Source organism: Vanessa atalanta, chromosome Z, assembly GCF_905147765.1.
Source record: "Vanessa atalanta chromosome Z, ilVanAtal1.2, whole genome shotgun sequence".
NCBI classification, from domain to species: Eukaryota; Metazoa; Arthropoda; class Insecta; order Lepidoptera; family Nymphalidae; genus Vanessa; species Vanessa atalanta.
In genome coordinates this window covers 36249-60311 of record NC_061902.1, presented here as the reverse complement: position 1 = coordinate 60311, position 24063 = coordinate 36249, and the positions used below count along the sequence as shown (strand labels likewise).

At 38.4% G+C, this 24063-nt stretch overlaps 3 protein-coding genes across 3 annotated transcripts in view; 2 read left to right on the top strand and 1 right to left on the bottom strand.

Moving 5' to 3' along the window:
• Window positions 1-2107, top strand: part of LOC125076215 (titin) — a 100837-nt gene extending 98730 nt beyond the window's left edge. Inside the window, exons 48-52 of the mRNA XM_047688275.1 lie at window positions 131-427; window positions 687-791; window positions 875-1069; window positions 1172-1474; window positions 1553-2107. Coding sequence (XP_047544231.1) covers window positions 131-427; window positions 687-791; window positions 875-1069; window positions 1172-1474; window positions 1553-1749 — 1097 coding nt within the window. The 3' untranslated portion in view covers window positions 1750-2107. The remainder of the gene's footprint in view (window positions 1-130; window positions 428-686; window positions 792-874; window positions 1070-1171; window positions 1475-1552) is intronic.
• Window positions 2108-7631: 5524 nt separating this feature from the next.
• LOC125076214 lies at window positions 7632-13599 on the bottom strand. The gene is made up of 8 exons (XM_047688274.1): window positions 13569-13599; window positions 13436-13503; window positions 13057-13258; window positions 11016-11206; window positions 10159-10335; window positions 9944-9970; window positions 9345-9496; window positions 7632-8796 (listed from the first exon to the last, which is right to left on the bottom strand). The coding sequence occupies exons 1-8, from the start codon at window positions 13597-13599 to the stop codon at window positions 8652-8654; spliced, it is 993 nt and encodes a 330-aa protein (XP_047544230.1). The 3' UTR covers window positions 7632-8651.
• Window positions 13600-14354: 755 nt separating this feature from the next.
• On the top strand, window positions 14355-22568 carry LOC125076140. The gene is made up of 5 exons (XM_047688115.1): window positions 14355-14561; window positions 17926-18058; window positions 21650-21787; window positions 21944-22105; window positions 22331-22568. The coding sequence occupies exons 1-5, from the start codon at window positions 14556-14558 to the stop codon at window positions 22348-22350; spliced, it is 459 nt and encodes a 152-aa protein (XP_047544071.1). The 5' UTR covers window positions 14355-14555; the 3' UTR covers window positions 22351-22568.
• Window positions 22569-24063: the final 1495 nt, after the last annotated feature.

Genomic DNA, 24063 nt, shown 5'->3' with positions numbered 1-24063 from the left:
TAGTTTAACTAGTGTTGATTCGAAATGCAAGCAATGTATACTGCCGTAATCTTTGTCAGCTGTATTGACGCAATATTTCAATCATAACTCATATAAAGAGCGTTGCAATAAAAACATATTTCATCCACAGATGTGCCATCGCCGCCAATCGGTCCGCTCGGGTTTTATGGTATTGACAATGATTCTGTCACCATCACATGGTACCCCTCCGAGAAGAACGGTGGGTCGGCTATTTTAGACTATTCCATTGAAATCAAGCAAGAAGGCAAGAAGTGGAAACACGTAGCCACATCGTTGGTGACATCCGCAAAAATCAGTAAATTGTCGGCGGGCACTACGTACTCGTTCAGGATATGCGCTAGGAATGAAATTGGCACAAGCTTGCCGTACGAGTCTGATGAGAAGATTACCATCGGCAAGACTTTGTGTAAGTTGAGCGCAAGTTTACTTTTATATCTTCGTCGACCCTATAGAGAATAGTTATGCGTTTTTACTTCACGCTTATTGAAAGATCCGAAACACTATGGTTTATATACGAAGTGTTTCGGATAGATACGGAAGTGTGTATATTATTGGAATAAAATACATATATAACCATAATTTATCAAAACCACCTTTACTGCGTAATGAAATGGAGAGCTTGCATTGCGTTGTCTATATAAACCGATCAATGTTTACGTTTCCAGCGCCTCCGTCGCGCCCGCAGCACGTCGTCATACGAGAGACGACGTCGCGCTCCGTCACGCTGCAGTGGATGGCGCCGGAGAGCGACGGCGGCAGCGTTGTCACCAGTAAGCAACATGCACACCCCTACGGGTTGCCGGGAATGCCGAGATACGTTACGGCTTTCGTTATATTCCTACTTTGTTTGCAGATTACATTATCGAATACAAGACCGTGAAGGGTAAATCTTGGTCTAAAGTGGTGACGGTGATGGGGACGGTTTTCGAGCGCTGTATAGAAAACATCAAGGAAAAAGACGAACTACTGTTTCGCATATCGGCCGAGAACGTGGTGGGAGTCAGTCTGCCTACTGAATCTGAGACCGTTCGCCTGGAGAAGTATGCAAGTGAGTAACTTATATGACGGCGCTGCCGAAGACTTTGGCTATGGGGATGTTATTTGTTGTTGGAACATGTAAATATTTAATGCTAATTAATGACAATTTCAGCTGTGCCGTCACCGCCCACCGGCCCCCTAGAAATCCGGATGATGGGCAACATTGTTATGACGTCATGGGGAACACCCGAGTGGGACGGCGGCGCCCCTCTGTTGGGCTACCACATCGCCATCCGCGACGTCACCAAAACTATGTGGATGGAAGTTGGCAAAATGGACGTCCATAGCCTCAAGTTCAACATAAAGGACCTCAGCGAGAACCATACTTACATGATTCGGATATACGCGAGGAACGAGATCGGCCTCAGCGAGCCGCTCGAATCGGTGGAGCCCTTTAAAGTGATCCCCTGCGAAGGTGAGCATTGTAGTCGATTGGCTGCTACAGCCACAGTCGGAACTGTGTGTCTTATTTAATATTCGTGATTCGTTTCAGATTCTCAAATCGACGAGGAGCCCGGCGAGCAGACGGAGGTTACTGAGCCAACCTCCTTCAGTACGCAGACTACGACCTCCTGGCTCCGAGATCACAACATGGACGCCGACATACGTTCCTATGCGCGAGGCTCTCTCCTCCGCCGAGACGAATACTTCTTTAGGATATGGCATTACGCGAAACAACTCTTCAAATAATAAGCAGCTTTCAAGATTTGCTTACCGCAGAGCCTAACTTTTATTAATAGACAGTGCAGTAATCGTTTCCTCGTCAGTCATCGATCGGTGGCCGTGATGACGTCGCGTTACTCTACTGTCGAACCGGCACTGCTCGCCTGTGATATTACATGTCTCGTAGTACGCGGATAGACTATTTATTGTTCACAATTGTTTTATGTATAGCCGGTATTTATTATTTAAGATAATTTATGAAAGTCTGATCGTGTCGCGGCGGGCCAATCGGGAGACGTCAATATAGGTGCACATATGAGGCCCGCGCCGCCGGTCAGGCTCTATTTGTACTCAAATGTTTATAATAAATTAACAATTAATACGAGTGGCTTGTTTTATTTTAAAATGATTAGCGATGCAACTTTTGTACTAAAACACTAGAGACTCGTCGCGTCTTCGTCGTCTCAATAAATATAACTTAGAAAGCTTAATAGTGGTTATCATTGTTTTTTAACGAATGCAATGAACTGTAAAGATACGATAAAATTAATAAGTACATAAAACAAATATAAATCCTACTATTAAAGGTCAAAACCAAGACTGTGAAATAGATCCAGAAATTAAGTGAACACTACAGAATACCTCACTATATTTCAGTGAAAGGTATTCTGTGAAAACTTACTACATCTGCATTTTCTGGAGAGGGTTTCTAATTTTATCCATACTAGAGTAAGTGAATACACTTACAATCCATCAGGGTTGCTAGTGAAAATATGTTTTGTCAGAGAACAAAAATAAATAATAAAATAGAATTATAAAGAATTGGCACAGAAATGTATGTAAAGCTAAATTAAATGATATTTAAAGAGCACCGACACGCATTCCACGATAAATAAGAACGTCATGTAAACAATTTGTTCAGATATTGAGTGAAAGTAAAAGTGAGATCTAAAGTCCGTCGCAGCGATAAATTGCCATGATGACATCTTACGCTTTTCGTTCATCAGAATGTAACAATATGGCGTCCCTTTAGACAAATTGTAGGTTGGCGTCGTTTTAAATAAACAAATAGTTTATTTTCTATTGTGGTACCTCGATTATTTTTAAGTATTTAATCACAGATAAATTACAATGTAGCAAACATTACGATCAAAGTGGCGGAGTAAGTATATGTCCTGTGTCGCAGCGAACCAGCCCCATAGTATAAACATAGTATCGCTTTTATCTGCTCAGTTAATTCCATCAAGATTGTTTATTCACCATATCGGTATACTCCGAGTCCGTAAAGTTGAAAAACGACATCTCTTGATGTAGGAAAAAAAAAAGTACAGAAAGGCGCCTTAATTCGCATGTGGAACAGAAATCACTTCACTCAATAATCACAGTAAACATAAAATACAAAGGAAATATTTAAGCGTCCAAAAAAAGTAATCAGACAAACTTATCAATTATTAAAACAAAATAGAAATTCAAATGATTATGATTTAATGAACAGAGTGTATTAATTAAGAGCGACGGCAGATATGGTTCCAAAAAAATAATACTTAATTATATTTTATATATTTTTTATTCATTAATTAAAAGTAGGTGTTTTTAAGATTACAAATGAATATAATATAAAATTGTTATACAAAGTCATATTTAAAATAGTCTCTCCTGGTTCCCACCCGACGCAAAGCTGCCCATAATGCAGGCTGCATTTCCACGCTGTACGGCAATGGACAACCTCTGCGCCAGGTAGGACCCGGAGCGACTGTCAAATCCCCTCTCTCTAAGGCGATAGCCAATCTCCCTGATTAAAGCAAGGGCATCCGACCGCCAACATCCTGACGTCTCGAACGCTAGTGGCACAAATAAAAATCTTTTACACAAGGGGGCATATTTCTCCCGCTTTTTCGCTGCCGCACTCTCAGCAGCCGCCCCAGCCGTCCGTGTTGTATGAGCCAGGTGAGATACTGCAAAGGTATTGACACAGGTAGCATCCCACAACAAACTCCTCCCCCTTTGCCATGGGACCAGTGTCAAACCATCTGGTCTCTTGCCATCGGAGCGACAGAGACCCGGTGGTTCCAGGACGCATGGGACATTCGCCGAAACCAAGGCTCTCCGGACAATGTCGTTGAGAGCGAGGTGTCGGGGAAATCTCCCCGAGCATCGTCCGCAACTCAATGCGTGATGCCCGTTGGCACCCACCATGGACCCGCAGATGCATCGGTGTGGTTGACAAACATCGCAGCCCAGGCGGAGAGCCACAGCCACACGCAAAGAGTCACTGTCGAGAAGAGTCCCAAAGTTGGGTGAAGGCAAAGCCTGCAACCAAGCTCCAGACTCCGCCCTCGACACCACTCTGAGTCTGCCCAGATCAACTCCACTAGCAGCACTGACAAGTCGGCCGAGCTCAGACTTGTACCCCATATCGTCCCAAGCACGCTGCCTTTCTGGAAATTCAGGAAGAGGTGCATTCGAGAAGAGCGTCTCCCACTCCGCTACTCCCTCAGCAGCAAAAGGTATGATAGTCCTGCCTCCATCGTACGATAAAATTTTAGAGACCAAACTAACAGCCCCATGCGCCGATGCGAGAAAGGCAGGCAGACACACATCCCTCACTCGTCGCACACCTAGATCCCCAAACCGTACAGGCAAAGAGGCTTGGCTCCACTGGGTATCATTCAAAGACACATTCAAGATGTTTTCCACCGTACACTTTAAGGAGCTGTCAAAGGAAGATATATCTTGAGGGAACAACCAGACAGGAGACGTCCTTAAAAGATAGGTAATCTGTGGTACCGCAAAACACATTCTCAACAGAACCAAGGCTACATGCGCAGAGATCTTAGTGAGACGGTTCTAAGCAAGTAAAAGAACACGTCTCCCGACTTCAATAGCCTCGGGAACTGCTTCCGGAAAAATAGGTGTACCCAGAAGATTAAAGGTATCACGAGACAGCTCCTTGAGGCCAGGTAGAATGGAAGAGAAAAGAGAGAATTTATTAAACGGGCTGGCTCCACGTTGAAAAAACTCGCACTTGTCTGAGTTAATCTCCAACCCAAACTCTTTAAAGAGGGGAATCAAAGTAAGGATATCTTGCCTCACGTCTTCTGGCTTTCCCCCAATAGTACCATCATCTAGGTACCATATATTAAGCGGAGATTTTAAAGACAAGATTGCCTTGTGGATTGCCAGGCTGAAAATAAGTGGTCCAAGCGGATCCCCCTGCTGTGCACCAACTTGGGAGAGTATAAGGGAATTCTCGTAGAAGAGCTTAGAAGGGAACTGATAAACCTGTTGAAGAAATGGATAAAGAGAAGGAATATTTCTACTGACCTCATCCAGGAGTACGTCCCTTTCCACTGAGTTGAACGCGTTCTTAAGATCTAATTTTATCACTACACAATCTGCGTTCCCTGGCTCTGTTACAAATGCACGTGTTGCGTGTATTGCTCCCTCACATCCCATTTGGGTTCCGAACCCCAACTGCTGTGGCTGAAGGTATTTGGCCATATCCTCTCTAATAGCGCGACACCCTAGCTTTGCCATTAAACGACGGAAGATGCTCCCCACTGCAATTGGTCTAATGCCCCCATCTTTTTTTGATAGCGCGCACAGACTCGCCCCGTACATATATGGACTTTCCGGATTTAATTTCCCACTAAGAAGGAAGTTACACAAATCAACCAAAGATTCAAGCAAACGTTGCCCGTTGTCCCCTGCAGAATTCGTGATCAGCTCTTTTAAATGAACTGGACGAATACCATCCAAACCGCCCACTGAACCATTATGAAAACTGCCCAGAGCCTGGACTACGTATTCCTTTTTGACTTTTAAGATTTGAATGGGTCGATCCGGCGCCAGAGGAAAAGCTACTGGACGCGATGGGGAGGGATGTTTGGACGTCAAGGAAGCTACAGTTTCGGGACCAGGCGGTGCTATTGTATCATCAGACATTAACAAGCGCACTGCCCCTCTCAAGTCACCCTCAAACACTTTTGACTCGATCGCCTTTTGGACTTAAGACGCTCTATAGGACACATCTCCATCGACATAATCGGGTGCGCCACAGGATGTTATGTTGGCCTTCACTTTGGACGTAAGGTTACCCGAGCCGTGCAGAAGTGGTAATTTAAGCGCAGTATAAGAAAATGTAAGCAGTGTACACCAATCTGTTGTTCCATTGGTCTCAATACACCTTCTTACAATGTCGCACAATCTACCGGCTGCTAGGTTCCTCACTCCCTTAGGAATATGCTTTAGTACCCTTACAGATCTCCTGAGTGTCGCTAGACTATCAAGGACATTAATAGGAGGCTGTGAACCTAGAGATGGTGCACTTATACTGTTGTCGTCGGGTTGAAGTGACTGCCGCGCGAGAGCGGAGCCGGCAGGGAAACGAGCCACATCCTTATGTTTGTGCCCAATATGTATTTTAAGCCCATGAGAATTAAACGTTCGCGCCGAGCTGGGGCAATGAGGACACGTTAACCGTAGAAAGGGGGAACTCATGTTTTAAAAATATATACACATAATCATAATGGAATTCGTCTACGATCAAATTATTTCAGAACACAAATAATAACATCGCCATTTAACCTATTTATAATTGTAAAATAAGTAAACAGATATAATTAATCGTGACTAAAGTCCTAAAAAAATTATATAAAATTCAAAAATTAAGTAATAAACTCAACAAAATTAATCAATACAAATCTAAGGGACCACAAATGGGAGCCAGTCATACAAATCTTTAAAAAAAAAAGTCTTTTTTTTAAATTAAATTGAAAAAAATTATAACAATAATAATAATAAATGTGAATAAAATATTAAGAAGGCCTATGTCATAAAATGAAATTATTAAAATGTCAAACAAAACTATGAAATTTTAAACTGTATGTGTTCCACTCGGGATCGAACTCTTGTCCTGATGAATACACGCAGTACTTGAGACCCCTAGACCAATAGGTCAATAATAATCAACTGAATCCTTTAGCTTTTGAACATTCGTTGGGTAGTTTATTCAAAGTTCTGTGAGGGTACATTTATTATCACTCCTTTATAACAACACCAATTTTAACATTTAATTTGATTCCTTCACCTCACCTCGCCTTTACACATGGTTCAATTGAACTATGGCAAATAGTTTAGTTAGTGGAGGAACTGTTTGGAATTTAGGCTTTATAGGATTGCTATCGTATTTAGCTAGACCGCAAATGAGAATTAATTTATGTATTTAGTATCTTTTTGATAAAGACAAGAAACATTCGTTGATACCGCGATGGTAAGCCTTACCTTCATGGTAATTTTGATTATTTCCTGTTGTTTTAAAGAATCCTTAAATTATTCTTTTACAAATTTTGTAAGAACTAGATCCATGGATGATTTTTTTAAATTAATTTGATTTAGAGAAATTATGTAATCGAAGATTTATGAAAATACCTTCCCTTAGGGTTCCCATACTCTTTAACGGCATTTACAGCGTCATTTTCTAAATAAAAATTTGAAATGAAGGTGTTGTTTGTACTGAACAGGAAAAATTGGACATTCTTAAGTTACATATTGGTTTGAGATTTTTAAAATATCGGTAAGTACTTCGTGTTGTATTGCTCGTGCTAGATTATATACGTTTTGTGACGTTTGGTTAAAATATAAAAATATTCGTTTAGGATGAGAGTTAGCGTAGCAATCGACACTTTTTTAGTTTAGACACATGCTATTAATTCATGTATGTTATTAAATCTACATTACATTTTTCTGTTATGTAACTGCTATGAATGACTAAGGCTGGGGCACCTTGATCTCATGTACGAATTAATAGATAAATACTATTTATAATTTTATATCACTTCTACATCTGTTACATAATATATAACAATTATATATTTTATTACGCAAGTACATGTATTATTAGCAAGTTATTCAATTTTGTTACTAGTTTAAAAAAACAATTATTTATCGTTACATTCAAAAAATGGATATTTTTTTTAATATGACCCATAGGGATTCCTAAAATTGGTTCCTCTAAGTCAGAATGTACAGTTAATGTTTGAGAGTCTGATACTGACGGAGAGATTTCAGTGGGGTTTACAGCAATTGAACTTGTTTCCTCGTTATGGATTTACATACAAAAAAATACATCTGCGTTGGTATTAAGTTTGCCCTGCTTATATATCACTATATAATCATGTTCACTTAGTTTAAGTCTCCATCTAGTCTGTCTCGAATTCGGATTTTTAAGGTTCATTACCCACAGAAGCTCTAGAGGTCTATGGTCGGTTATAATTTTAAATTTTCGGCCAAAAAGATAAGGACGGAATTACTTTGTCACCCAAAGAATCGCTCTTTTTCAATAGTACCTACTGTATTTAATGTCGCTAGTATTCAAGGTCCTAGAGAAATATGCCTAGGTGCTATAGGCTTATTGAATCCAAGTGGTCCTTGAGAGTGTACCACTAGCTAAGTTAATGCATCTGTAGTCAGTAACAATTCGTTTGGTTCCCTTTTAGTCTCTAGTGAATGATGTCCACATGACAAGTAGCATGTACTACTGAAGCAACGGAGAAATATTTGTTGTTTACAATAATGAAATATTCTCGATATGTTAAATGTTTTGTTTAAGTTAGCACTAATGACCAAAAAAGTTTACATTGAGTTACATAATGTTAACATTTTAATTTGACACAATTAATTAAATGAAAGTTCGATCCGATCCAAGTAGCGCGTTATTAACATAAAATGACCTCAAGCGCTGTGCCCGTGGCAGTAACACGTCGACTGGGTTTACATCGAGCCGATCGTATGGAGTTGCACTTGAGTATCAATCACGCGTCACTGGTCACTTCCGGACAGTTGTACGAAGTGCGTAACACAACCGCCAGATCACAGTCGTGATGTCGACGTGTTACTTAGATGAATACAGCGCTTCAGCAATTCAGAAATCAAACTTCTTCGGAGCTGCTCATGACGTCCAGCATCCTGTCGTACACATCCGGCAGGTAATCGAAGTGTCCGTTGCCGCTCAAGTCGTTCTCGATGCTCTTCTTGAACGTCTCCCAGCTGAGTTTGAATTCTGGTTCGAATAACCTGCACCAATGTTCATTCGTCTATTTTATATTTCCGTTTTATAAAAAGAATATTTTAAGTCGAAAGCCTCTCTATGTATTTGTGAGATCAATAAATGTGAAGAGAAAAAAAATTAAATTTGTATTTGAAGATTTATTTCTGACAATACTCAACACAATTATGTTTATATATTATTACTGGGATATGTTTGCGACCACAGCCTTACTTATAAATTAAAGATGACTACAACAGTCTACAAGTTTTAAATATATTAAGAATCATAAAAAATATCTGCTATAATAATAATAACTCTTTATCTGTACGTAAGTAGTATTATTTCTCGAACTCGAAAAGACATTTTATTTAACAATGCAAGGAATGTTGTAAGAGCATTTCTTTTCTTTAAAACCGTGAATGTTGCGGAGTCCCGACACGTGCGCGCCACGTGACACCTACTTGTGTATTTCTTTAGCCTTTCGTGAGAGTTATTGCCGGCGTATCTTATATTCTGACATGTGCTTACGTCATGTTGTATAGTCATAATAAAATCATAGTAACAAGTTACACACCCGCTCACGCAAGTCATAAAGTTTCTTATGTGGCTGGAACTGAACAGCTGTACCAGGTTCGTGCCGCCGGTGCAGTTAGACCACTGAGCGTCTGGAGCCATCAGCATAGCCACAGCCCTCCCGCGACATATGAGAGGCGCTCCATACATTCCCTGAGGTGGAACGTAACGACAGAGATTAGAAGATAATGTTTGCTGCTGTGATGATGCTGCGTCGACCACCGTGTCTCATTATATAAAAGTTAAAAGGCCTATTAGAAGCAACGACACTATCTCAACTTTTGCTAAAAGTGTGTACGACGGTACCCCTGGGTGTCTTGACTATTGAAGAGACAAGTCAAGATTTCCGAGTTATGTAATACTGCTGTCTGTGTATACAACAATAAGTAGTATAATTTTTATATTTAAACCTGTCAGTTTTCTTTCCTAAAGCGAGTGACGAGCTTATGCTTTAATTAAAAGTACTTGCACGGACTCGGTGAGAATCGAGCAGTGATCCTTCGTTCCGTACGCATCTTTATTTTTCACTGAAACCCAAAACATCATTGACTGAAACCCATTTCATTAATTACTAGCCAATGGCAACTCCGTGTGACTTACATGGCATGGCTGCGCTTCCCTGTCGGGCTGAAACAATACGTTATTCTTAATATATCCTTTATAAATATTTTGTTTGTGGAGTTTGAAATTTTATACGATACAATTTTTAACAAGTATAAAGTTTAACTTTATTTAATTAAAGGTTGTTGTCGTTCGAAACTTGTTAAATCCTAAATGAGGGAATAATGCTAAGGCATAATAAAACAATTACTCACATCCTTGACACAGATCGACGAGGCCTTGTCGAAGTATCCCACGAAGCCCAAGTTAGTCATAGCCTTTTGAAATTTCATTGTGATGGTGTTACACCACAGGCTCTTCTTCACAATTATCAAGTACTGAACCCGAATATTCCTTTGGAGAAGGAATTTGTGGACAGGGTATATTTTATCCTGGAATTACAATTAAAGTATTTCCTTAAAAGCTAGCGACCCAACTTAAGGCCCCCGGTTTTGCAGATGTCCATGGGCGGTGGTAGTAGATGTACGCATGCTAAAAAGGTTAAAAGACGCACCTTCTGTCGACTAATTATCAAACTCATTTCAATTCTACTCAATTCCGATTAAAAGATCAACCTGTGTGCAGCGAATAAGCGAAGTATATTTTAAGTAGGTTGTTTATACAATATTAATTTTATACAGGAAGTAACAAGTATGCACAGCAATATTTAGGGACAAGGACAACAAGGACATTTGGATTTAAGGACAAGATTACAAAATATAGTATTGGAAACGAAGTTCGTAAGGCGTTACGAGACTTAAATACCAATGTGCTCCAGGCTGCGTGTTCAATCCAATATTTCTACTATTTATCAAAATTTAATTAACTGCTGTAAGGGTTCCAATACGAATTAATAATGTTTGACCTTCCTTCCGGAATACAAGCGATCCAGAATTAGCGAACTCGAAATAACATTTAATGCATGGTACGAATCGTATAGCAATAACCTGGAGTATTGAATTAGAGCAGACAATCCTGACAAAAAATTCAACAAAACCTTTAGCATTAAGGCTCTGTTTCTCGGAGTAGAAAATGCAATGAGCATTTATAGAAGAAGCCTAAGTGTACTCACACCCTTGTAAAAGAAATGCCAGCCGGGCATCAGGCACTCCTCGTGCAGCGCTAACACCTCATCCCCTTTGTAATCGATGTCGATCGGGCGCAAGGGAATCTCGGCTAGGACGTCTGGAACTCTTTTGGCTAGGATAAGGATGGCCGGAGACTTCTGTATTGTGTAGGCTCTCTCCCCGGTGCTGTTGGACACTGGAAACACGGATCAGTTTTGGAATTTAATACGATTGTTTTGGAATTTCTTTATTATGTTATTTTGTTATTATAAACATTATAGCAGGATCTAAAAACGGCTATCATTACTATCACAGAAGTTCATCATAAAGTTTCTTCCAATAAGACGACGGTTAGATTTATTAATCTTTTATTTCTACTCACACTTTGACCGACTCTCGGCGTGTAAATATCGTTATCGAGTAATTAAATCCTAACTCAAAACATTCAACGAAATTATATATTTTGAAAGAATGTCACAGTTGTTTTATTTTTATGAATTGCCCCCAGCAAAGAACACAACCCGTGATAACGTTAATAGGATCCAATCTATTTAATGAGATAAAAATAATAAAATCATCTTATCCTTATTTCACCCACTAAGGGGTATAATATGCTGAAACGCTAAAATACGTATATTCTCATTTTCAATGAGTATCTCAAAAATAAAGTTCCATTTTTCTAACTCACAAACTGCTTCCATACAAATTTTCAACCCTCATTTCGCCCCCTTTGAGGTAGAATATGCAGAAACGCTTACATACGTATCTCTTCATTTTTATCAGTATCCCAAAAATAAAGTTTCATGTTTCTAACTTAATTTCGAAAATGGTAAAACTGATGTCAGTGGGCCATAAAACGAATACTTATAACGAAATTCGAAAAAACATTGAGAGTACAGACAGACTCTACAGATTTATATAGTAGTATAGACATAAGCATAATCCGCACTACATTTTACAATGAACGCCTCGCTGCAGACTCGCAGTGAGCTACTCGATAGTGGAAACAAAAGCTATACATAACAATATTTCGAACGAGGCGTTACGAGTTTTGCATGAGACGTGAGTCGAGATGCGTTTTATCAATATCGAATACCTGTGTAATAGGTATGATATGTACCCACTTGCTCTTGAATTGCTCGGAGTACTGACACGGAATCTTCCTAAATAATAATAACTTTATGTAGAACGTACTGTACCAAAAGTGGCTTTTTGGTAAGAGCATGTGACGATTAGATTCAACATTACAGTAATGTACATATCTTTAACGTGGGTCTGGTTAAGTTCTTAAGAGCCTTAAAAACGATTTGTCATTAATATTCTGTGTTCTGTTTGTTTTTCTTTTTGTTTGTTACAGCTTAAAAAACTTTTTTGATCTATTAATTATCTTATTAGGTTTATTCCATGTTTTTATGTAACAGTGGAAACTTTGTCGGCTTATGTAAGACTTTTTTGGTATAAAATGTTTGTGAAGTATATGTACTATGCTGAATGTTTGCCCAAAATAAAATAAAATCAGACCACAATTTAAACAAACTCAAAACAGTTTGTACGCGGGCTGCGTAGAAAATGTTTTATTAGAGTGAATTAAGAAAATTATCGATATATATTTAAGACATGTAGGAGTGTATTGAATATTAATCTTATTCCCGGCTGAATTATTTCCTTCCATGATGAAATATAATTTCATAAACAGATCTCTTTTCGAAAGAATCAATGACCTGACTGTGACATTAATAATGCTCGTGCTCACGGCAGCGTCGAGGGGACAATTAAAAATTAAGGTATAACTCCAAATATGAGTGACAGTAAATTATGTATCTACAATGTCCCACAGCTAAGCTAAGACCTCTTCTCCATTTCAGGAGAAGGCTTGGCGCTTATAGAATACGAGTGCACTCTGTGTTTATAGTTCGAAATGACTTGCCGAGATTCATCGGTCATCACAGATTTTTGAGTGGCGTTAACGCTGTGACCGGTGTTCTATCTGTTGTTAAGTTAGAAAATCGAGGCTGCATGATGATTATCATGAGGTAACTAACTCACACTTAGGGATAATAATCTTAGTGACTTGGACTCGTATTCCGCGACGCGGATGCCTGTACGTCGCGCCCGTCACCACGTTGATGGGCCGGGTGTCGTGTTCATGCGCTGCCGGGTCGGCGATGCACACACACGCCGTTATGACCACCGTCCTGGACAGCAGCGTCCCGACGCACAGGCCGCGGTAGCGTGACGGAAAATATACCTAGTAAGAAATCGGACACGTGTGAACAACGCTCTGCGATTACGTTTGTATATGACGTAATGCACTGTACGCAGCTAGCACAGATCCTGTATATAGAGTTATGCACGATCTCGCGGAGATATTATTAGCTTTGGTTTATATTACTTACTTTTAGTTTTTAAGGAAAAGTAAACTTACTAAAAAGGGTACAGAACCGTCTCGCGGCTTGAAGGGCTCCCTACCGAAGCTTACTGTCGCGTACAATCCTAAAATGAAACAGAATGGATTATATTCTAGTGAGAATGATTCCTGTTGTATAATATCCGCTTACCAATCTGGACGATTATTTTCCATTCGATCATTGTTTTGAATGAAGAATTCAAAGCGCAAAAACAACTAATCAATTTTATTTACGATCGTTTGATTTTGTTTACAAAACATTCGCCGAAGCGTTCGATAACACAATCACTTCCATTATTTAACGATATTTTAGTACATGGAAAGTTCAAGGTAGTAATACAGTTCGGCAACCTAATAGCAAAAAAAGTTTTTCGGGACATATCTTGGACACATTTTTCAATTAATTTTTGCTGCGCAAGTAAGTTATATAATTTTGTAGAAATAATTGAAGTTGTGAATCGTGCTTTTTATTTTCTGCCAATAATGGAGCACAGGCCGCAACGAGTTACAGTCAATCACAGAAGATGTCTCGCGGAGATACCTGTCACCGCTTGCGAGTCGCCGTCAATTGACGGCAGAAGCGATTACGCCAATTACCGACTATCACGGCCGCTTCAATAGCGCTGTGTCGCTCGAAATGTAAATCGTAGCAAAGCACCGTATCTCTCTGTAGCTCGCTTGCTGTTGTTAGGAGCTCGAGTGTTTGTTTTTTTTTTCTTTTTACTAATAACTCATGAACAAATCTCAATAGAAATAAACACAAAGAAGACAAGAAGAAAATATAATAACGTAGTGTTGTTTAAGAGCTAACGCCGGCTCGTAGCAAAGTATCAAAAAAATGCGAGCAACTTCATCGCCGAGGAAATCCGGTCATCTCCGGAAAAAGCAATAAATCGTGCCTAGCCGCAGATAGAGGGATCGGGCTTAAGGGCGGGGTGCGTACAGGAAAGGACCGAGAGAAGTAGTCCCGGGTAGACGGATCGATACGAAGGCGTCCTGTGCGGACTCGCGGCCGGCGCGCCACTAGCGGCTCGGTGCTCGCTAGTCGTTCGTCGCCTCCCGTGCCCGCTGCACGGTCGCTGCTCCCGCCGACGATCGCTGTCTCCGCGACTTCCTTGTGATATCCCTGCCGATAGACATGGAGGTAAGACATTTACTTCAAAATTACTGATTTTCGAATTAAACAAATACTTTTTTTTATATTTATGTATAATATTCTTTTAAATAATATCTATGGCTAAATTTTGGTATTCATTATCGTGACTAAATTCATAGTTTTCGAAAAATAAAACACAATTGTGTTTTGATACATTTAAAAATACCCGAAAATCTTTTTAAAGCATAACAAAGAGAGAAAGGAAGCAGACAGCATCTCGCTATGTGGGCTCGTCCCGCAATCCGCTACTTAATAACACGAGGCGTCCCCAAGCTACGCAAGTTATCTCGTCCCGCTCCGAATACTTGGAATGGTATTCCAATGCCACATGTGGACTTGTTCCTTTTTTTTAGGCCCCCGCGTTATGATACTTTGTCTCAAAGCGAATCAATACGGGCAGATAATAAACGCAAAGCGAAGCGTCTGTTTGTATTCGTGCGGGCTCGGTTTCATAACCCATGTCGTGCTTGAGGCCTTTGTTAGAAATAAATAGGTCAGGGGTGCAGTTACCCGATCTCTCGTTCAGGCGCTGATGGTGGTGGTGTCGGCACACTCTGTAGTGTCTACGCGATACGGCTAGAGGCAACGTGGACTACCTGCGCGGGGTCATTTATTGCCATTAATGTTAAGCTCTGAGAATATTATTATTTAAAAACCATAAAAATATTTTTGTGTTATTAATTTTTAAATGTAATAAATTAAAAGTCATAAACACCTCTCTGACATAGGAGTTCCGTGTTTATCGTTAACCCCGAGAGGAAGCTGCGAACTTCGTGCCGTCGACCGTTTCCTCTGTATCAAATATCTACATAAACAATCAACGTACGAATTCACCAGCAACTGGGAGCTCGTTATCTGCTTGACACCCGGGAATGACCCCAGTTTATTTTAGTTACGGCACCGCGACGGAACTGTTGGACGCACACACACGGGTCTGCCACTGCATGAATCGCATACAATTAATACGTATTATTCTCCCGTTACATTACGACGTGCACATTGCACCGTCAGTGCGACCGTCGCATGTATGGCGAGAACTAAACATTAAGTGATAATAGTTTCATTATATGTCTTTATTTAATACTAGCGTGCCGTCCCGGCTTCGCGCGGGTGCAATGCTGCCACTAAATATACTACAGGATGTCTTACAACGTTCGCAGTTTTTCAGTCGTTAGACAACACAGATCGCTATGTTTCTGCCTTTTAAATCTGTGATATCTTCGAAAATATTAATTTAAATTGCACGCCATAAAGGCCCATATTGGTCTATATTATATGCACAATGTTTTTCAGTCACTTAATTGGATAGGGATTGATACTGTATTGCTTAAATTCGCTTCGAAAATAAGCCATTATTTCTCATAAAAAGTTATTTACGACATCACTTTGGAAACCTCTAAAATTTTCAGTGTTTCTCTACTATATTGTGCATGTATTTTACATATAAACCTTCCCCTTGAATTATTCTATCTATTTAAAAAAACCGCATCAAATCCGGTGTGTAATTTTAAAGATCTAAGCATACACAGGGACAGACAGCGGTAGGCGGCGTTGTTTTATACTGTGTAACGATAATATTAGAATATATATTTCGTCTTGAATAGTGAAAAGTAAATGAGAAGTAGCTTGTTGTCCAGACTTAGGAACGTGCGACGGCCGACAATACGGCATACGATAACCCAGCAGTGATATCAACGAAGGATAGCTTGTCTTGTGTTCTACGAGATGATTGTTCGAATTTGAGCAGAAGCTTGAAAGTTATCGCGGGCACGATAACGTCGTCGACAGTTACAGGTCGACCTATCGGCTCCTCGGCTCACCGGCCGACTCCGAACGCACAACGACAGTCACTGACTGGCCGAGCTCTGTATTATCGGTCGTACGTGAGCGACAGAGCCATTGACACTGATACTGTTTTTTGTTTAGACTAACACCCTTCCTATATCGACGTCTTGCGTTTCCAGATATAACGTTAGAATTTAATGCACCTAGTACATTGATGTATCCAAAGTTATGTATTCCGCGAATGTTAAAAACGAAGGTATAGGTGTAGGCAATCGTTTGTTGGACGCGGACGCACATGTGCACGTGTGTCACACAGTCGCGACGCTGCCACACACACGAACGGTCACATTATCAATAACATTCTATTTTAAATTGTAAGGCACTTCGGCTACGTCGTCCTTTATTTACATATTCCCTATAAACAACATATGACCACTCGCAACTTCATTTCTTTTATACCATTGGTAGGCGGACTCGCATCATCACGCAAGAAATGTTGACTATTCCTTAGATCGTGACTGCGCCGACAACCGCAGGAACTGAGATATTATGTCCCTTGTGTTACACTGGTTCCTTCGATGACTATTATAAGTATACGACCAATGGCTTAAAACTTTAATTTTCTTTAAACAATAAGTAATCAGTGACACAAAATAAATGTTCATGTTTTGTGTCATGATTAGTTCTGCAATACTTAAATACCCCGTCGCTCTGCGTGTGCTGGCGTGTCCCTTCAGAACTTGTGGAACAAATAGTTGCACAACGTCAGCTGCGTGCACTCTGTCGCGCTCCATATTAACTTGTAATTTTCCTTTGGACAGATACACCTCAAAGTGTCACAGAAGGAACCTCCTTAGGTTGGATACGTTAAGGGTACAGTGCCGCTTTACCGTTATATATACATATGTACCGGTGATGTTTACATATAATAAACAAAAGTCGATGCGACTGCGAATTTATTTTAATGATGTTTATGAAGGCAAATTTTCAGTTGGTTGTTTGTAGTAAAATTGGCGTCGCTTTTCTTTTTTATGTTACAAATTACCTGAACCCTCTGACCGTCTGCGAACTGTTAAATAACGCAAAGCGAATTTATGTTTTATATTTAAACTGGGATTTTTGTTGAATACTGATCAATTAAGTTCCAACAATAGTATTATCGGGTAGTTTCCGGAGCACCGTACAAAGTACTGCAAGGTACTTAGCCGTCTGTTCGAGCCTAGAACATCTCTTCGCATGTTTTTTGTAGAGAAGATATTTTTTGTAAGCGAAGCGATTGTTTCAATGAGTACGACTTTACGTGATTCTATTACTAGTGTGAACCACGATATACTTTGTCAACTGATTGAGTTCAAGAAGTCGTTTCCTTATAAACATGGCATATGTAGGTATGAGTGCATGTGTTTGTGTGTATGTAAGTCACAGATGCGTCTTTTGAAACAGTATCATACATTTTGATTAAATATTTAAGCCAATGAGATTGCAAAGCGAAGCGCCGGCTGTTAGCGAAGTTCCTCCAGTGCACATGCACTATAAATATTATTTCTAATACAAGTATCGTTTTCAGCTTATACGCTGGTGGTGGTCGCTGGCTACCCTGGTGGTGGTGTTATCGTTTGCCGCGGCCGGAGAGGACGTGTGGGAGCGAGAGGGCGAACACGACCTGCTCGTGCGCAACGCAAGGGGCGCTAAAAATAGAGGTATCACTCGCTTCCTACTAGTAGACGACAACCGCTTGCGACTTTTATTAATAAGCCTTGGAGGAAGTTATATGTGTACGGGATAGTGTGATTCCTTGTTTGTTACTTCGAAAGAAAGTGCAATAAAGGAATACACTTAAAGAAACCCTAATAAAGTGTATTTATTCAGCTCACACGAACACAACGGCACCGCGACACCGGACACCGCGACTGACAAGGGATAACTATTTCATTCAACCGATATCCATTTTTCTACAATTGTTACCGCAATCTTTTTCAATTTCAATCTCGTCTTATTTAAAGATTTTCAAAAGATGTTTATAGTGTGACACAAACACAATACATTTTCTTAAAGTAGGTATTTGTAAAACAAGGTCTTTTCTCGCTATATGTTTAAGAACTTAAGGTGAAATATATTTTAATATTGTAAATTATGACTACATGGTGTTTTTTAAGATTATCAATTTATGAGAGAATCAGCTGAATCAAAACCGACCAAATTATATATTGTGTGTCTAACGAAATAATGAACAAAAACAAATGTATCTTTGATTAAACTTCATTCGAATGCGTTAATGAAATGCATTCGACGCTACAATGCGACGTCTCATGTCAGTATTGAAAACCCATCTCGCATAGAGTTCTGTCTCGTAATCGATTAAGTCTGATGCTACATTTGTTTTTTGTTTTTATCAAATGAAACGAAGTTCCTGAAGGGTTATGTCCATTTCGATCGCGTCCTTTGATGTATTCTGGTTACGACTCAAAGAGTTCATTAACAGATTAAGAGACTTCTCGCGCAAGCTATTTTCTTGATGCTGACTTAAGTTTTAAATGCGTAACGACTTCATTATTGTGGAATCGGCCATATTCCTTTGATTGATGCCGATTTAATCACAAAAAGAAACCACGAAGAAGAAATATCTTATTATACGATTAATAAATCTTTAAATAATCACTTAACGCATTCATTTCTGAAAGAGAAAAGAGTACAAAACATTTTACAAACAATCCTTAACATACCATTACAGGTATAATTCATCATATCGTTTTATTTATTGCATTTTATTTATATTTATCGAATCGACAAGCGGCAATCTGCTCGTTATATCATTCAAAACGAATACTCACGCTTAAAAGAGCTAGTAAAATATATCGATATATTTCCTGTAATCAAAGTCGACAGAAGCAGAACCTTATATAGTACACCTTAAAAGTAAATGAATATAGAGATTGTTATTGTATCGAATGGAGTTACTTCGTATATTGTAGAGATATAATTTTAACTAATCGGATGCGTTTCGCTTCAATAGATTAACGGAAAGTAAATACGGAAGTATAATTCTTAATTTGAATCGAATTTCCCCAAAGCGAATAAAATGTCGGCAAAAGCAATTAGTAATCAATACAATTATTATTTTCAATTTATTTTTGTCTCTGGGTCATGTTGGGTCATGTCCTTAGAGTTACAATTTTTAGAAGAACTTTTAATTTGTGTTATGTGGTTTTACTATAAGCAACATATACAATGTCGTTAATTCTTTCACTATTTACATTGACACTATATTCTACTGAGATTGATACTTATTGTTATTAATATAGGTAATGTAAAGTCGATTGCCAGCAATGGCTGGGTGTGTTTTTGATTAATGTTGAATGCAATAAATAATAAACAAACGAACCTTATTATATAATTATTTGTATAATGTGAAAACCACAGAGCGTATTCAGGGCGCGCGCTAATGTTTATAATGCTGCGCTAGTACTGGGTACAATGTTTTCTTTGCATTAGTTATTTATCTCGACTGTAACCTCGGCTGGTTTCTAATGAATTACATTGCATTGTATTGATGTAGTACAATCAACAACACGAAACCATTTCAGTTAATACGTAATTAACTTAAATAGTACAATTATAAATTTCGAACGATGGAATAGTCTGGAATGTACACCGAAACAGTGAAGACAGCAGCCAGTTATGAATAAATAATAAAATTAATGGTATGTACGAAAGGCGGTCTCATCGCAAAAGAGAGTGATCTCTTCTACATTTTACTAGCATTTGGACGGAGGACATGCGGTGAGTAAGTCGGTGAAGAGGTGTCCAGTCATTACAAAAATCGCATACACGTATATGCACTGCACGGACGCGTATATAACGCAATTTTATGTTAACTTTTTATGAGATTTAGAGCTGTTGTAACGTTTGAAAATCGTTAATCTAGAGCGGATAATTCCAAATGATAATTGTTCTAATTTAATTGTATTAATATAAAGTCATAGGTATTTGTTATCTTAAAATATAAATTATCAGTACTTGTAACAATACAATCACTTGTTACAATTGTTATGATCACGAATTCTCGCTCGCTAGACTACTTACTATTTGCTATTGTCGAAATAACAAATATTTATTGTGTTTTGAGGGCTGAAGATGAAGCATGGACTCTAACCACAGCCAGTGCCAGAACTCTTCACATTACTAATAATTAAATAAGATACTGTGGCCTCGCCCCTAGTCAACAACACGAGTCTCACGCGGAGCCCAAAGCACATGCTCCATGTTGCATGCTGCACGTTGTTTTGTTTCCTAAGCCGACTCTTAAAATATACACTCACACTATGATAACACATCGTACGTCCCGAGCCGCGTGTGTCGTTTCACCAACCACCACTGTGTGTATATATCGTACTTGTAGTATAAATTTGCATTTTATGAAAGTTTAATTACAATCATTCTTCGTCGTTGAACACAAGCGTTCCTTATCATTTCTTTTAAATTTGGCAACAGAAACATTTTGAAGCTTTCTGGGATCCTGTTGTAGAACCGTATACATTGCCCCACAAAAGAGTTACTGACTATGCAGTCGAGTAACAGGAGCAACAAGTTTGTGTTTGTTCCTTGTACCAATGCTATTAGAATCACATTTTCTCATAAAATCATTAATATTTTTCCGCACATAATGTCTTGATATCTTTAAATTTATACCTTAGTGATTATTTGTTATTCTAGGTTATAGATTGACTGCAGCACAAATATAGTATGGATAGCGGCTGCTTTACCCCAAAGCATAATACCGTACTGTGAAAGTAACTGAAATATACTAAGCCAGCCGTATCAACATCGGTAAATAATCTAATTTTTTTGACCGCAAATGCCGTAGAACTCGGTCTATTCGCCAATCCGTTAATATGGGGGACCCATTGCAACTTGGCTTCAACAGTAAGGCCAAGAAATTCAGTTGATTCAACTGGATCCATCGATTCCCCTTTGATAAGTACACCAGCTTTTACATTTTGCACATTTGGTGTACTAAATTTTACATATTTTGTTTTTTTATTATTCAGCCTAAGATTATTTACGCTAAACCAGTGTACTACATCAGAGATAGCATTGTTTACATCGTCATACTGTATGTGTTTACTATTAATTTTAAAAACCAAAGAGGTATCATCAGCAAACAATACTATATCATGTTGGTTCCAACAAGAAAGGGCAAGTCAGTTATGTATATGAGGAATTGAAAAGGTCCAAGATCTACAAATAAATCGTTCATCGTTTTGAAGTAAACATTCAGTTACGTTTCCCAGAGACCTGTCGCTACGTGCGAGGCGCTTGGTCCGAGTGCGACCCGAAAACTAACATCCGATCCAGGACCCTCACTCTGAAGAAAGGCGACCCCACCAGCTGCGAACGCGCCAAGACCATACAAAAAAAATGTAAAAAAGGTAAAGTTTTCTTAGGCCATTCGCATACAATCAGCTAAATAACACAATGCTTATTTGTACTCGAAGTTGCTAAAAGACCACGTAGTATTCTGTAACTTTATTTATAACACTCGTATGTGAATCAATATTCGTTATATGATGGGTTTTCTCTATCAGCCTGTCGTTACGAAAAGTCGTCCTGGAGCGAGTGCAGTCCTAACGGTGAAATGTCGCGGACGGACATGCTGAAGGCCAACAGCGACCCCACGTGCGATCAGAGCCGGCGCATCACCAAGAAATGCAATAAAAATAAGCAGATCAAAGCGACTAAAGACAAGGGTGAGTACGCGTGACGCGCAGACGCCGCGTTACGGACAGTTCAGTCTGACGTGACGTGAATACAGTACAGTCAGCATTAATTATCGTCATTTGTTTATAATCAAGATTATATGTTACTTTTTGTATCCAAGGAAGGTCAGTTTTTTTGTCAAGAGCGACATTCTTTCGATTAATATATTGTTATATAAAACACAATGTATAGTAACGTGTGTGTTTTCGTTGCAGGTCGCAGAAATCGTCAGTAAATTTTCAAATGAAATTCATTTTAATCGACTAAGATTTTCATTATAAAATGAATGGTGTTCGATCGTTGGTTTGAATTAATGTAATAGTGCCAAAATAGAAAAATAAAACACGTGTTTCTACACTCGGTTATCATTATTAGACTCGATATCACAGTAAACTCTATACTAGACGCAATTTGTTTTCACTAACTATAAGTCGAATCTTTGATATTAATAAATGAGTACTTAAAACTTTATCTTTTATTACCCTGTCGCTTAATGTTTCCTGTTCGAAAACAACGGCTGAACTTAATTGCATGCCAACTCCTTATGTCGCATACATTGTTTGTCCTGAAACCTTCAGAGACTCACTTAAATTTAGAGTCATCATATAATTCCCTAAAACTCTCAGAAACAGTACTAGACACTAGAAACAATAACTTAGTAATTGTAATGACGTCTAAAGGCGTCTCCTCAACTGGAAAGAGTTCCTCTTAATGAGCCGGAAAATAAAAAATTAAGAGATAGATATAAGAATGAAAGAAAAACGGTTTAAGAGGACTACAAGAGCTTGAGAATCGCACGTACACACTTACAAAATCGCCAAAAACGGCAAGCCCGTGGACTAATGGTTAAGCGAGGTACCGAGGTTACGCCCAAATACTCTAATAGATGGCGTCAAACCGAGCGAAGTAAGATCAATCAAAAAACTCATAAAGATACAACAGAATTGTTTTTATTTCTTTCGATGTTAGTTAACAAATGATTATAAAATAAAACTGATTCAATTAAACTTACAATTTTTTTATTTATATTTTGTATACAATAAAATAGACAGTTACTTTTAACCTTTTTTTTTAAATATTATTAAACCACAATTAGTTCTTATACTAAATATAAAAACATACCAATTTTTAACATTTTATAAATGTTTGATAATCTATTTATATAATAATATCGTACTGTAGTAACCGTGGGTTAGCATATAGCGTAGTGTTTGTTCGTTTTATTAATATCGGTTCACAAAGAAAAAATATATATTCAATTAAAAAAAATCCTCTAAATATTTACTAGAAAACAATGTCGTCAAGTCGATTTGGTTGAATCATTGGTTAACTAGGTGAATCATAAATCTCATAAAAATAGATTGGATATTAGAATTATTTGTATTGCTTGTGACTGTTATTCGAAAATGATTAAAAAATAAAACTGATTTAATTAAACTTAAAATATTTATATATTTGGTACTACAAAAAAAAATATTTAGTGTTAATTTTTTTAATAAAATCTTTTATTTAATTTCACTTGTATGTATGAATGTATGTACATATGTCCTGGCATCTTGAAATCAATATTACACCCACTTCCACTGAAGCTATGGAGCTGAAAGTAGGCACACATATTTAGTCTTGATAAGACAATGCACGATTCATGAATTGCTGCCATATTAAATCCAATATGGCGGACGTAACAAAAAAATTAAAATTTTTGAATTACGTACAAATGACACTTCTGAATATTCTATTTCTCTGGTTCACAACAATTAAATTTTTATTTGTTATGACTTTACTTTTTTTTATTATTAAAATTTGTTCATACATAACTTTAATTCCTATTATAATCAAAATCGATAAAATTAAACTCTTACGCAATATAAATAGCTTCCGCGTTATTGTTTTCGACTTTCTTTATTCTGTAAAAAATAAATATATGTTAGTAATTATATTTTTATTA